Source organism: Bombina bombina, chromosome 3, assembly GCF_027579735.1.
Source record: "Bombina bombina isolate aBomBom1 chromosome 3, aBomBom1.pri, whole genome shotgun sequence".
Lineage (NCBI taxonomy): Eukaryota > Metazoa > Chordata > Amphibia > Anura > Bombinatoridae > Bombina > Bombina bombina.
Genome location: NC_069501.1, coordinates 137,174,119 through 137,188,601, shown reverse-complemented (window position 1 = coordinate 137,188,601; position 14,483 = coordinate 137,174,119). Strand labels below are relative to the sequence as shown.

General features: G+C 40.3%; 1 protein-coding gene across 1 annotated transcript in view; it reads right to left on the bottom strand.

Annotated features, from left to right (window-relative positions):
* Positions 1-14,483, bottom strand: part of MRPL39 (mitochondrial ribosomal protein L39) — a 328,194-nt gene that overhangs the window by 123,260 nt on the left and 190,451 nt on the right. Inside the window, exon 5 of the mRNA XM_053706005.1 lies at positions 14,305-14,372. Within this exon, the coding sequence (XP_053561980.1) occupies positions 14,305-14,372 (68 nt within the window). The remainder of the gene's footprint in view (positions 1-14,304; positions 14,373-14,483) is intronic.

Below are 14,483 nucleotides of genomic sequence, written 5' to 3'. Positions count from 1 at the left end.
AAGAAAAAAACAAATCAAAAGCAGAAGAATCAAACTGAAACAGCTGCCTGAAGAACTTTTCTACCAAAAACTGCTTCCGAAGAAGCAAATACATCAAAATGGTAGAATTTAGTAAATGTATGCAAAGAGGACCAAGTTGCTGCTTTGCAAATCTGATCAACTGAAGCTTCATTCTTAAAAGCCCACGAAGTGGAGACTGATCTAGTAGAATGAGCTGTAATTCTCTGAGGCGGGGTTTGACCCGACTCCAAATAAGCTTGATGAATCAAAAGTTTCAACCAAGAAGCCAAGGAAATAGCAGAAGCTTTCTGATCTTTCCTAGGACCAGAAAATAAAACAAATAAACTGGAAGTCTTCCTGAAATTTTTAGTAGCTTCCACATAATATTTCAAAGCTCTTACCACATCCAAAGAATGTAAGGATCTCTCCAAAGAATTCTTAGGATTAGGATACAAAGAAGGGACAACAATTTCTCTATTAATGTTGTTAGAATTCACAACCTTAGGTAAAAATTGAAAATAAGTCCGCAAAACTGCCTTATCCTGATGAAAAATCAGAAAAGGAGACTCACAAGAAAGAGCAGATAGCTCAGAAACTCTTCTAGCAGAAGAAATAGCCAAAAGGAACAACACTTTCCAGGAAAGTAGTTTAATGTCCAAAGAATGCATAGGCTCAAATGGAGGAGCCTGTAAAGCCTTCAGAACCAAATTAAGACTCCAAGGAGGAGAAATTGATTTAATGACAGGCTTAATACAAACTAAAGCCTGTACAAAACAGTGAATATCAGGAAGAATAGCAATCTTTCTGTGAAATAAAACAGAAAGAGCGGAGATTTGTCCTTTCAAGGAACTTGCAGACAAACCCTTATCCAAACCATCCTGAAGAAACTGTAAAATTCTAGGAATTCTAAAAGAATGCCTGGAGAATTTATGAGACGAACACCATGAAATGTAAGTCTTCCAAACTCCAAAATAAATCTTTCTAGAAACAGATTTACAAGCTTGTAACATAGTATTAATCACTGAGTCAGAGAAACCTCTATGACTTAGAACTAAGCATTCAATTTCCATACCTTCAAATTTAATGATTTGAGATCCTGATGGAAAAACGAACCTTGAGATAGTAGGTCCGGCCGTAACGGAAGTGGCCAAGGCGGGCAACTGGACATCCGAACCAGATCCGCATACCAAAACCTGTGTGGCCATGCTGGAGCCACCAGCAACACAAAAGACTGTTCCATGATGATTTTGGAAATCACTCTTGGAAGGAGAACTAGAGGCGGAAAGATGTAAGCAGGTTGATAACACCAAGGAAGTGTCAGCGCATCCACTGCTTCCGCCTGAACATCCCTGGACCTGGACAGGTATCTGGGAAGTTTCTTGTTTAGATGAGAGGCCATGAGATCTATCTCTGGAAGCCCCCACATCTGAACAATCTGAGAAAACATATCTGGATGGAGAGACCACTCCCCTGGATGTAAAGTCTGGCAGCTGAGATAATCCGCCTCCCAATTGTCTACGCCTGGGATATGCACCGCAGATATTACACAGGAGCTGGATTCCGCCCAGGCAAATATCCAAGATACTTCTTTCATAGCTTGGGGACTGTGAGTCCCACCCTGATGACTGACATAAGCCACAGTTGTGATATTGTCTGTCTGAAAACAAATGAACGGTTCTCTCTTTAGTAGAGGCCAGAACTGAAGAGCCCTGAGAATTGCACGGAGTTCTAAAATATTTATCGGTAATCTCGCCTCTTGAGATTTCCAAACCCCTTGTGCTGTCAGAGATCCCCAAACAGCTCCCCAACCTGAAAGACTCGCATCTGTTGTGATCACAGTCCAGGTTGGGCGAACAAAAGAAGCCCCTTGAACCAAACAATGGTGATCTATCCACCATGTCAGAGAGTGTCGTACATTGGGATTCAAGGATATTAATTGTGATATCTTTGTATAATCCCTGCACCATTGATTCAGCATACAAAGCTGTAGAGGTCTCATGTGAAAACGAGCAAAGGGGATTGCGTCCGATGCTGCAGTCATGAGACCTAAAACTTCCATGCACATAGCCACTGAAGGGAATGACTGAGACTGAAGGTGCCGGCAGGCTGCAACCAATTTTAAACGTCTCTTGTCTGTTAGAGACTGAGTCATGGACACTGAATCTATCTGGAAGCCTAAAAAGGTGACCCTTGTCTGAGGAATCAAGAAACTTTTTGGTAAATTGATCCTCCAACCATGTTTCCGAAGAAACAACACTAGTTGATTCGTGTGAGATTCTGCAGTATGTAAAGACTGAGCTAGTACCAAGATATCGTCCAAAAAACATAATTTATGCTTACCTGATAAATTCCTTTCTTCTGTAGTGTGATCAGTCCACGGGTCATCATTACTTCTGGGATATTACTCCTCCCCAACAGGAAGTGCAAGAGGATTCATCCAGCAGAGCTGCATATAGCTCCTCCCCTCTACGTCACTCCCAGTCATTCGACCAAGGACCAACGAGAAAGGAAAAGCCAAGGGTGAAGTGGTGACTGTAGTATAAATTAAAAAATATTTACCTGCCTTAAAAACAGGGCGGGCCGTGGACTGATCACACTACAGAAGAAAGGAATTTATCAGGTAAGCATAAATTATGTTTTCTTCTGTTAAGTGTGATCAGTCCACGGGTCATCATTACTTCTGGGATACCAATACCAAAGCAAAAGTACACGGATGACGGGAGGGATAGGCAGGCTCTTTATACAGAAGGAACCACTGCCTGAAGAACCTTTCTCCCAAAAATAGCCTCCGATGAAGCAAAAGTGTCAAATTTGTAAAATTTGGAAAAAGTATGAAGCGAAGACCAAGTTGCAGCCTTGCAAATCTGTTCAACAGAGGCCTCATTCTTGAAGGCCCAAGTGGAAGCCACAGCTCTAGTAGAATGAGCTGTAATTCTTTCAGGAGGCTGCTGTCCAGCAGTCTCATAAGCTAAACGAATTATGCTACGAAGCCAAAAAGAAAGAGAGGTAGCGGAAGCTTTTTGACCTCTCCTCTGCCCAGAGTAAATGACAAACAGAGAAGACGTTTGTCGAAATTCCTTAGTTGCCTGTAAGTAAAATTTTAGAGCACGGACTACATCCAGGTTGTGCAGTAGACGTTCCTTCTTTGAAGAAGGATTTGGGCATAAAGAAGGAACAACAATCTCTTGATTGATATTCCTGTTAGTAACTACCTTAGGTAAGAACCCAGGTTTAGTACGCAGGACTACCTTATCCGAATGAAAAATCAAATAAGGAGAATCACAATGTAAGGCTGATAATTCAGAGACTCTTCGAGCCGAGGAAATAGCCATTAAAAATAGAACTTTCCAAGATAACAACTTTATATCAATGGAATGAAGGGGTTCAAACGGAACGCCCTGTAAAACATTAAGAACAAGGTTTAAACTCCATGGTGGAGCAACAGTTTTAAACACAGGCTTAATCCTGGCCAAAGCCTGACAAAAAGCCTGGACGTCAGGAACTTCTGACAGACGTTTGTGTAACAGAATGGACAGAGCTGAGATCTGTCCCTTTAAAGAACTAGCAGATAAACCCTTTTCTAAACCTTCTTGTAGAAAAGACAATATCCTAGGAATCCTAACCTTACTCCAAGAGTAACCTTTGGATTCACACCAATATAGGTATTTACGCCATATCTTATGGTAAATCTTTCTGGTAACAGGTTTCCTAGCCTGTATTAAGGTATCAATAACTGACTCAGAAAACCCACGTCTTGATAAAATCAAGCGTTCAATTTCCAAGCAGTCAGCTTCAGAGAAGTTAGATTTTGATGTTTGAAGGGACCCTGTATCAGAAGGTCCTGATTCAGAGGTAGAGACCAAGGTGGACAGGATGACATGTCCACCAGGTCTGCATACCAAGTCCTGCGTGGCCACGCAGGTGCTATTAGAATCACTGATGCTCTCTCTTGTTTGATTCTGGCAATCAATCGAGGAAGCAACGGGAAGGGTGGAAACACGTAAGCCATCCTGAAGTCCCAAGGTGCTGTCAGAGCATCTATCAGGACTGCTCCTGGATCCCTGGATCTGGACCCGTAACGAGGAAGCTTGGCGTTCTGTCGAGACGCCATGAGATCTATCTCTGGTTTGCCCCAACGTCGAAGTATTTGGGCAAAGACCTCCGGATGAAGTTCCCACTCCCCCGGATGAAAAGTCTGACGACTTAAGAAATCCGCCTCCCAGTTCTCCACTCCCGGGATGTGGATTGCTGACAGGTGGCAAGAGTGAGACTCTGCCCAGCGAATTATCTTTGATACTTCCATCATAGCTAGGGAGCTTCTTGTCCCTCCCTGATGGTTGATGTAAGCTACAGTCGTGATGTTGTCCGACTGAAACCTGATGAACCCCCGAGTTGTCAACTGGGGCCAAGCCAGGAGGGCATTGAGAACTGCTCTCAATTCCAGAATGTTTATTGGCAGGAGACTCTCCTCCTGACTCCATTGTCCCTGAGCCTTCAGAGAATTCCAGACGGCACCCCAACCTAGAAGGCTGGCGTCTGTTGTTACAATTGTCCAGTCTGGTCTGCTGAATGGCATCCCCCTGGACAGATGTGGCCGAGAAAGCCACCATAGAAGAGAATTTCTGGTCTCTTGATCCAGATTCAGAGAAGGGGATAAGTCTGAGTAATCCCCATTCCACTGACTTAGCATGCACAGTTGCAGTGGTCTGAGGTGTAAGCGTGCAAAGGGTACTATGTCCATTGCCGCTACCATTAAGCCGATTACCTCCATGCATTGAGCCACTGACGGGTGTTGAATGGAATGAAGGGTGCGGCAAGCACTTTGAAGTCTTGTTAGCCTGTCCTCTGTCAGGTAAATCTTCATTTCTACAGAATCTATAAGAGTCCCCAGGAAGGGAACTCTTGTGAGTGGAACGAGTGAACTTTTCTTTTCGTTCACCTTCCATCCATGTGACCTTAGAAATGCCAGCACTAACTCTGTATGAGACTTGGCAGTTTGAAAGCTTGAAGCTTGTATCAGAATGTCGTCTAGGTATGGAGCTACCGAGATTCCCCGCGGTCTTAGTACCGCCAGAAGAGCACCCAGAACCTTTGTGAAGATTCTTGGAGCTGTAGCCAATCCGAATGGAAGAGCCACAAACTGGTAATGCCTGTCTAGGAAGGCAAACCTTAGGTACCGATAATGATCTTTGTGAATCGGTATGTGAAGGTAAGCATCTTTTAAATCTACAGTGGTCATGTACTGACCTTCTTGGATCATAGGTAAAATTGTCAGAATAGTCTCCATCTTGAACGATGGAACTCTTAGGAATTTGTTTAGGATCTTTAAATCCAGGATTGGTCTGAAAGTTCCCTCTTTTTTGGGAACCACAAACAGATTTGAGTAAAACCCCTGTCCCTGTTCTGATCGTGGAACTGGATGGATTACTCCCATTAACAAGAGCTCTTGTACGCAGCATAGAAACGCCTCTTTCTTTGTCTGGATTGTTGACAATCTTGACAGATGAAATCTCTCTCTTGGAGGAGAGTATTTGAAGTCCAGAAGGTATCCCTGAGATATTATCTCTAGCGCCCAGGGATCCTGAACATCTCTTGCCCAAGCCTGGGCGAAGAGAGAAAGTCTGCCCCCCACTAGATCCGATCCCGGATCGGGGGCCCTCAATTCATGCTGTTTTAGGGGCAGCAGCAGGTTTCCTAGTCTGCTTGCCCTTGTTCCAGGACTGGTTAGGTTTCCAGCCTTGTCTGTAGCGAGCAACAGCTCCTTCCTGTTTTGGTGCAGAGGAAGTTGATGCTGCTCCTGCTTTGAAATTACGAAAGGAACGAAAATTAGACTGTCTAGTCTTGGCTTTGGCTTTGTCCTGAGGCAGGGCATGGCCTTTACCTCCTGTAATGTCAGCGATAATCTCTTTCAACCCGGGCCCGAATAAGGTCTGCCCTTTGAAAGGTATATTAAGCAATTTAGACTTAGAAGTAACATCAGCTGACCAGGATTTTAGCCACAGCGCCCTGCGTGCCTGAATGGCGAATCCTGAATTCTTCACCGTAAGTTTAGTAAGATGTACTACGGCCTCCGAAATGAATGAATTAGCTAGTTTAAGGACTCTAAGCCTGTCCGTAATGTCGTCCAGAGTAGCTGAACCAATGTTCTCTTCCAGAGACTCAATCCAGAATGCCGCTGCAGCCGTGATCGGCGCAATGCATGCAAGGGGTTGCAATATAAAACCTTGTTGAACAAACATTTTCTTAAGGTAACCCTCTAACTTTTTATCCATTGGATCTGAAAAAGCACAGCTATCCTCCACCGGGATAGTGGTACGCTTAGCTAAGGTAGAAACTGCTCCCTCCACCTTAGGGACCGTTTGCCATAAGTCCCTTGTGGTGTCTATTGGAAACATTTTTCTAAATATCGGAGGGGGTGAGAACGGCACACCGGGTCTATCCCACTCCTTAGTAACAATTTCAGTAAGTCTCTTAGGTATAGGAAAAACCTCAGTACTCGTCGGTACCGCAAAATATTTATCCAACCTACACATTTTCTCTGGTATTGCAACTGTGTTACAATCATTCAGAGCCGCTAACACCTCCCCTAGTAATACACGGAGGTTTTCCAGTTTAAATTTAAAATTTGAAATATCTGAATCCAGTCTGTTTGGATCAGAACCGTCACCCACAGAATGAAGTTCTCCGTCCTCATGTTCTGCCACCTGTGACGCAGTGTCTGACATGGCCCTAATATTATCAGCGCACTCTGTTCTCACCCCAGAGTGATCACGCTTACCTCTTAGTTCTGGTAATTTAGCCAAAACCTCAGTCATAACAGTAGCCATATCCTGTAATGTGATTTGTAATGGCCGCCCAGATGTACTCGGCGCTACAATATCACGCACCTCCCTCTGAGCGGGAGATGCAGGTACTGACACGTGAGGCGAGTTAGTCGGCATAACTCTCCCCTCGTTGTTTGGTGAAATTTGTTCAATTTGTACAGATTGATTTTTATTTAAAGTAGCATCAATACAGTTAGTACATAAATTTCTATTGGGCTCCACTTTGGCATTGCAACAAATGACACAGGTATCATCTCTGAATCAGACATGTTTAACACACTAGCAAACAAACTTGCAACTTGGAAATACAATTCAATTAGAATAATATTAAAACGTACTGTGCCTTTAAGAAGCACAGAAGATCTATGACAGTTGAAAATTAATAAATTGAAACAGTTATAGCCTCAATCCTTGTAAACAACACAACTTTAGCAAAGGTTTAATCCCATTAGCAAAGATAACAAATTCTGAAAGCAGGAAACAAATTACAGAATAAACGTTTTTTATCTCAGTCAAACTATAATTCTCACAGCTCTGCTGAGAGAAATTACCTCCCTCAAAATAAGTTTTGAAGACCCCTGAGCTCTGTAGAGATGAACCGGATCATGCAGGGAATACAATGAGTTGCTGACTGAAATATTTGATGCATAGTAAAAGCGCCAAAAAACGGCCCCTCCCCCTCACACACAGCAGTGAGGGAGAACAGAAACTGTCAGAAAACAGATTAAGCAACTGCCAAGTGGAAAAATAGTGCCCAAACATTTATTCACTCAGTACCTCAGCAAATGAAAACGATTTTACATTCCAGCAAAAACGTTAAACATAATCTCTAGTTATTAAACAGCTTTATGTATTTCTTACAGTGTAATTCTAGTGAAGTACCATTCCCCAGAATACTGAAGTGTAAAGTATACATACATGACATTATATCGGTATGGCAGGATTTTCTCATCAATTCCATTGTCAGAAAATAAAAACTGCTACATACCTCTATGCAGATTCATCTGCCCGCTGTCCCCTGATCTGAAGTTTACCTCTCCTCAGATGGCCGAGAAACAGCAATATGATCTTAACTACTCCGGCTAAAATCATAACAAAAAACTCTGGTAGATTCTTCTTCAAACTCTGCCAGAGAGATAATAACACACTCCGGTGCTATTTTAAAATAACAAACTTTTGATTGAAGATATAAAACTAAGTATAATCACCATAGTCCTCTCACACATCCTATCTAGTCGTTGGGTGCAAGAGAATGACTGGGAGTGACGTAGAGGGGAGGAGCTATATGCAGCTCTGCTGGATGAATCCTCTTGCACTTCCTGTTGGGGAGGAGTAATATCCCAGAAGTAATGATGACCCGTGGACTGATCACACTTAACAGAAGAAAAGGAAACACCGCAATACCCTGTTCTCTGATTACAGATAGTAGGGCACCCAGAACCTTTGAAAAGATTCTTGGAGCTGTTGCTAGGCCAAATGGAAGAGCAACAAATTGGTAGTGCTTGTCTAGAAAAGAGAATCTCAGAAACTGAAAGTGTTCTGGATGAATCTGAATATGAAGGTATGCATCCTGCAAGTCTATTGTGGACATATAATGTCCTTGCTGAACAAAAGGCAGAATAGTCCTTATAGTCACCATCTTGAAAGTTGGTACTCTTACATAACGATTCAAAATTTTCAGATCCAGAACTGGTCTGAACAAATTTTCTTTCTTTGGTACAATGAATAGGTTTGAATAAAACCCCAAACCTTGTTCCTGAAGAGGAACTGGCATGATTACCCCTGAAGACTCCAGGTCTGAAACACACTTCAGAAACGCCTGAGCTTTTACTGGATTTACAGGGATGTGTGAGAGAAACAATCTTCTCACAGGTCTTACTTTGAATCCTATCCGATACCCTTGAGAGACAATGCTCTGAATCCAATGATTTTGGACAGATTTTACCCAACAATCCTTGAAAAACCTTAATCTGCCCCCTACCAGCTGAGCTGGAATGAGGGCCGCACCTTCATGCGGACTTAGGGGCAGACTTTGGTTTCCTAAATGGCTTGGATTTATTCCAATTTGAGGAAGGCTTCCAACTGGAAGCAGATTCCTTGGGAGGAGGATTGAGTTTTTGTCCCTTATTCTGACGAAAGGAACGAAAACGGTGAGAAGCCTTAGATTTACCCTTAGGTTTTTTATCCTGAGGCAAAAAAACTCCTTTTCCTCCAGTGATAGTTGAAATAATAGAATCCAACTGAGAACCAAATAAATTATTACCTTGGAAAGAAAGAGATAGTAATCTAGATTTAGATGTCATATCAGCATTCCAAGATTTAAGCCATAAAGCTCTTCTAGCTAATACAGCTAAAGACATGGATATAACATCAATTTTGATTATATCAAAAATTGCATCACAAATAAATTATTATCATGTTGCAGTAAGCGAACAATGCTAGATATGCCAAAATCCAATTCATGTTGCGCTAAATTTTCCAACCAGAAAGTTGATGCAGCCGCAACATCACCCAAAGAAATAGCAGGTCTGAAAAGATGACCTGAATATAAATAGGCCTTCCTTAGATAAGATTCAAGTTTCCTATCTAAAGGATCCCTAAAGGAAATGCTATCTTCCATAGGAATAGTGGTACGTTTAGCAAGTGTAGAAATAGTCCCATCAACTTTGGGGACCTTTTCCCAAAACTCTATAGATTTTGCTGGTAAAGGATACAATCTCTTAAACCTTGTAGAAGTAATAAAGTACCTGGCTTATTCCATTCCCTAGAAATTATAACATAAATAGCCTCAGGAATGGGAAAAACACCTGGGGAAACCACAGGAGGTTTAAAAACAGTATTTAAACGTTTATTAGACTGAACGTCAATAGGACTGGTTACCTCAATATCCAAAGTAATTAACACTTCTTTAATAAAGAACGCATATACTCCATTTTAAATAAATAAGTAGATTTGTCAGTGTCAATATCTGAGGAAGGATCTTCTGTTTCAGATAGATCCTCATCAGAAGAGGATGAATTATTATGTTGTTGGTCATTTGAAATTTCATCAGCTAAATGAGAAGTTTTAAAAGACCTTTTACGTTTATTAGAAGGTGGAAATGCAGACAAAGCCTTCATAATAGAATCAGAAACAAATTCTTTAAAATTTACAGGTATATCATGCACATTAGAAGTTGAAGGAACTGCAACTGGCAATGTACTATTACTGATAGAAACACTATCTGCATGTAAAAGTTTATCATGACAGCTATTACAAATGACATTCGGTGGAATATTTCTACAATTTTACAACAAATGCACTTAGCTTTTGTAGAACCCATGTCAGGCAGCAATGTTCCAGCAGAAACTTCAGAGGCAGGATCAGATTGGGACATCTTGCTCAATGTAAGAGAAAAAACAACATATAAAGCAAAATTATCTATTTCCTTAAATGACAGTTTCAGGAATGGGAAAAAATGCAAAAGCATAGGCCTCTTGATAGAAAAGAAAGCAGGAGGCAAACAACCATGGGGTATTGAAATAATGAAGAAAATGGGCGCCAAGTATTACGCACAACGTAACGTAAACTTTTTTGGCGCCAAAAATGACCGGAAATGACACACTTGCGTCACTAATGACGCCGCCGTTTGAAAGGTCTCGACGTCACGTATGACGCCGGAAATGACGAAGTTGCGTCGAAATCGTAATTTTCCACGCCAAAAAGGTTCGCGCCAAAAATGACGCAATAAAGTCTAACATTTGACACACCCGCGGGCCTAATACCCGCAAATGCAAAAAGTAGTCAAATTGAAAAAGACTAAACCCCAGGTAAGAAATACATTTCTTAAAGTGTTTATATTCCCAAATATGAAACTGACAGTCTGCAGAAGGAAATACATGAACCTGACTCATGGCAAATATAAGTACATTACATATATTTAGAACTTTATATAAATGCATAAAGTGCCAAACCATAGCTGAGAGTGTCTTAAGTAAATGAAAACATACTTACCAAAAGACACCCATCCACATATAGCAGATAGCCAAACCAGTACTAAAACAGTTATCAGTAGAGGTAATGGTAAATTGAGAGTTATCGTCGATCTGAAAAGGGAGGTAGGAGATGAATCTCTACGACCGATAACAGAGAACCTATGAAATAGACCACCGTTAGGGAAATCATCATATTCAAATAAGTGATACTCCCTTCACGTCCCTCTGACATTCGCTGTACTCTGAGAGGAATCGGGCTTCAACAATGCTGAGAAGCGCATATCAACGTAGAAATCTTAGCACAAACTTACTTCACCACCTCCATAGGAGGCAAAGTTTGTAAAACTGATTTGTGGGTGTGGTGAGGGGTGTATTTATAGGCATTTTGAGGTTTGGGAAACTTTGCCCCTCCTGGTAGGATTGTATATCCCATATGTCACTAGCTCATGGACTCTTGCCAATTACATGAAAGAAATAGTGCTGCCATCTAGTACTCTTGTAAATGGATAACAATCTTGCAAAATTGCTGCCATATATTGCTCCAGATACATGCCCGCTCCTGAACTTGCCGCCCTGCTTATCAAGAAAAGATACCAAGAGAACAAAGAAAATGTGATAATAGAAGTTGTTTAAAATTGTGTGCTCTATCTGAATCATGAAAAAAAACAATTGGGTTTCTTGCTAGATTCTTGTGTAATTAACCATTGTTTTATAGTATTTTACAATTTATTCTACACTGCCTTTTTTAAGTTTTATTACAATATATATTGATATATTATAGCAATGACAGAGATGAATGTTCAAAGTTGAGATGTCTTTAACTACCATTAACTCATTCAAAAGTGTCTCACTACAAAAAAAGACATATCAGTAATGGGTATGAAGTATTGCCCATCTATGAGAATCGGAATTGCAAATAATGTTTGCTATACTGTCTGCTTTCTAGGCCGGGCTTTTGTACTACACAACTATAACCATTCATGTTAACTCAAACCGCTTGCAGTACTTGATGACATAATCAGTGTCCTATTACTGGTGGTGGTTGATTGGTGGCACTCCCGTGGAGTTATTTATTAGTCAGCACTCATTGCCCGAAATGCAAGTCTGTCAAAAGAACTGAGATAAGGGGGCAGTCTGCAGAGGCTTACATACAAGGTAATCAGAGGTAAAAAGTGTATTAATATAACAGTGTTGGTTATGCAAAATTGGAGAAGGGGTAATAAAGTGATTATCTGTCTTTAGGAAGAATAAACATTTTAAAGTAGACTGTCCCTTTAAGATACATTGCTGATTATCTTGGTTCGGCAACAAAGATCTTCAAAACAGAGGAAATATAAGGTAGGGCAGGAAAAGAAAAAAAAATAGACATAACAGAACTATTACACTTAAAGCTAATTAACTGGACATTACATTTATCATAAAGTCACCTAGGATGCAGCAGTATCAGTGATTTTTTTGGAAGCACATTTTCAGACACATTTCAACAATGTATATTGCCATGCTTACAAAAACACTGCAAAGAGAGACACTAGAATTTAGCCACACAAACATTCTTTACTGCTTATATGCAGCCCTTTAAAGTACATTACATTTATTACAATATTTTAAGATGGAGGGTATCCCATCTGTTATGAGATTTTCTGATAAATAGAGATTGGCTAGTCCGTTTAAATTTAAAAAAAACACCTATTTATTAGTTCAAATCCACAAAGATTTCAGATTTTTTTTTTAAATTCAATTGGTATCAATCCACCTGGTAATTCCCCTGTCTCCCATTTGACCCCTTTCTTTAATGCTGTGGGTTTTAACAAACTTTTAAAGCCTGTGTTTGCTTGTTTAAAGAGGTATTTAATTGGTAATTTACTTAGACAATATCCTTTTGATGTCTCAAGATTATGAATTACTGGGCCAGCCACCTCATATTAAAAATTTTCCCTCCTATAGAATCTAGGCTTTATCATAAACAAGAATTCCATTCTTTCTCCAACGTAATCCCTTATATTTTTAGGGTTTCAATTAGACATGGTAAGTGCCACTTTAAGCTTACCATCAGCCAAATTAAAGAATATAAAGAAGAAAATAAGATCCATACTAACAAAACATCTTATTACTTTAAAAAAGTTGGCATGAATTGTGGGTCTACTATCATCCTCAATTCAGGCGATATTCCACCCCTATTTGATAATCCTCTCATCAGAAGCCAGTCATTTTTAGAACGGAAAAGCCATTTTTGGGAAAGCTCAAGACATTTTAATAGAATTCAATGCCAGCTAATCAGGCTGGGGAGATTGTTGCGGGTCAGTGATCACCAGAAGAAATTGGCCTTAGCCTTCCATAGGGGCTTATGCTTTTCCCCTGTTCTCAATGTTTTTGAGGGTTCATTCTCTCTATTTGTTGAGACTTGCTGGCAGTTCTTGTGGAAACCCCTTATTGGCCTTCCCAACTGTGGTATCTGACTTTTTCTTCAAATGTCCTCAACTTCCAATTTGAATTACCCAAATTCTGAACCTTTTAATGGATCCTCTGAACAATAACCATCATCATTTAACAGAAGGCTCCCTTAATTTAGTAAAGTGGACAGTTTCAGGGGATACTGGTATTGCTATGGTCTTTCTCAACAAACTGCCAGCCTCCTCAGAGATTCTTAGGTGTCTAGTACCAAGAAGGTCTAAGTGTGCGCCTGGTCTAGATGCAATCACTGGTGCTTGGAAAGGAGTTTGAATTCCGAGCTTCTGTTAATTATGTCGGATACCTCTTAAACAAAGAGCTAAATTTTACAACAATATTTTGATATTTGCTTAAGTGCAAAATTAACTCACCACTTGTAATACAAGCACAATGTGTGCGCTAAAAGCGCTGCCTGTGCTATCTATTAAAAACAAATAGGGCATGCTAAAAAAGGTTCATCCATGTTAAGATGCAGTGGTTCCAATTTTTAACAATCCACTTATAATACCAATACTTGTGCCTTATTCATGGCGCCAGACTGAGTGCAAGATAACACACACTGCGCTATTGGTTGTATTTCACTTATAATCTAGCCCAATATATATTACCTTTTTCCCTAAAATGTCTGCTTTGGCAGTGAAAAATAGTCATTTTGGCATGCTAATATACCTAATTTAAATAACATTGAGGGGTAGAAATCTGAGTAAATGGGAACAATGCTATCTTTTCTTTTAAATTATGTTGGAAAAAAAATGATAGGTTAAACATGAAATATCCAAACATTTCAGAATACAGAGAATTCCCTCCCATCTAATTGTGCGCTATTTTGTTAGAAGCTTGTTAAATATGCAAGCCCCTTTCTGGAGTGCACTCAAATCAGAAAAAGATGCTCATCAAAAGTGTAAAACGTTACTGCAGCTTTGACCAAAGAAAATGCTTAGTGAGCTGTAAACACTCAAAGCAGAGAGATTTAGGTACAGTGAGTCAGAGAACAGGTTGCCATAGAAAAGGCTCAATGAAGAAAATAAAAGTCACAGTAAAAAAAAGAAGCAGCTTACCTTGTTTGGCTTCCAATCATCCAGCCTGCTGTCCAGTACTACATCATAGCAGAATGCACCAGAGATCACTGCAAATAAAGTGGCACTAAAATTAATGATGAAATACAAAAATGGATATAGATGTTCTGCAAACAAAGCATGCTTATTCCATGTTTAACGGAAAGCTAAACACAATTCTT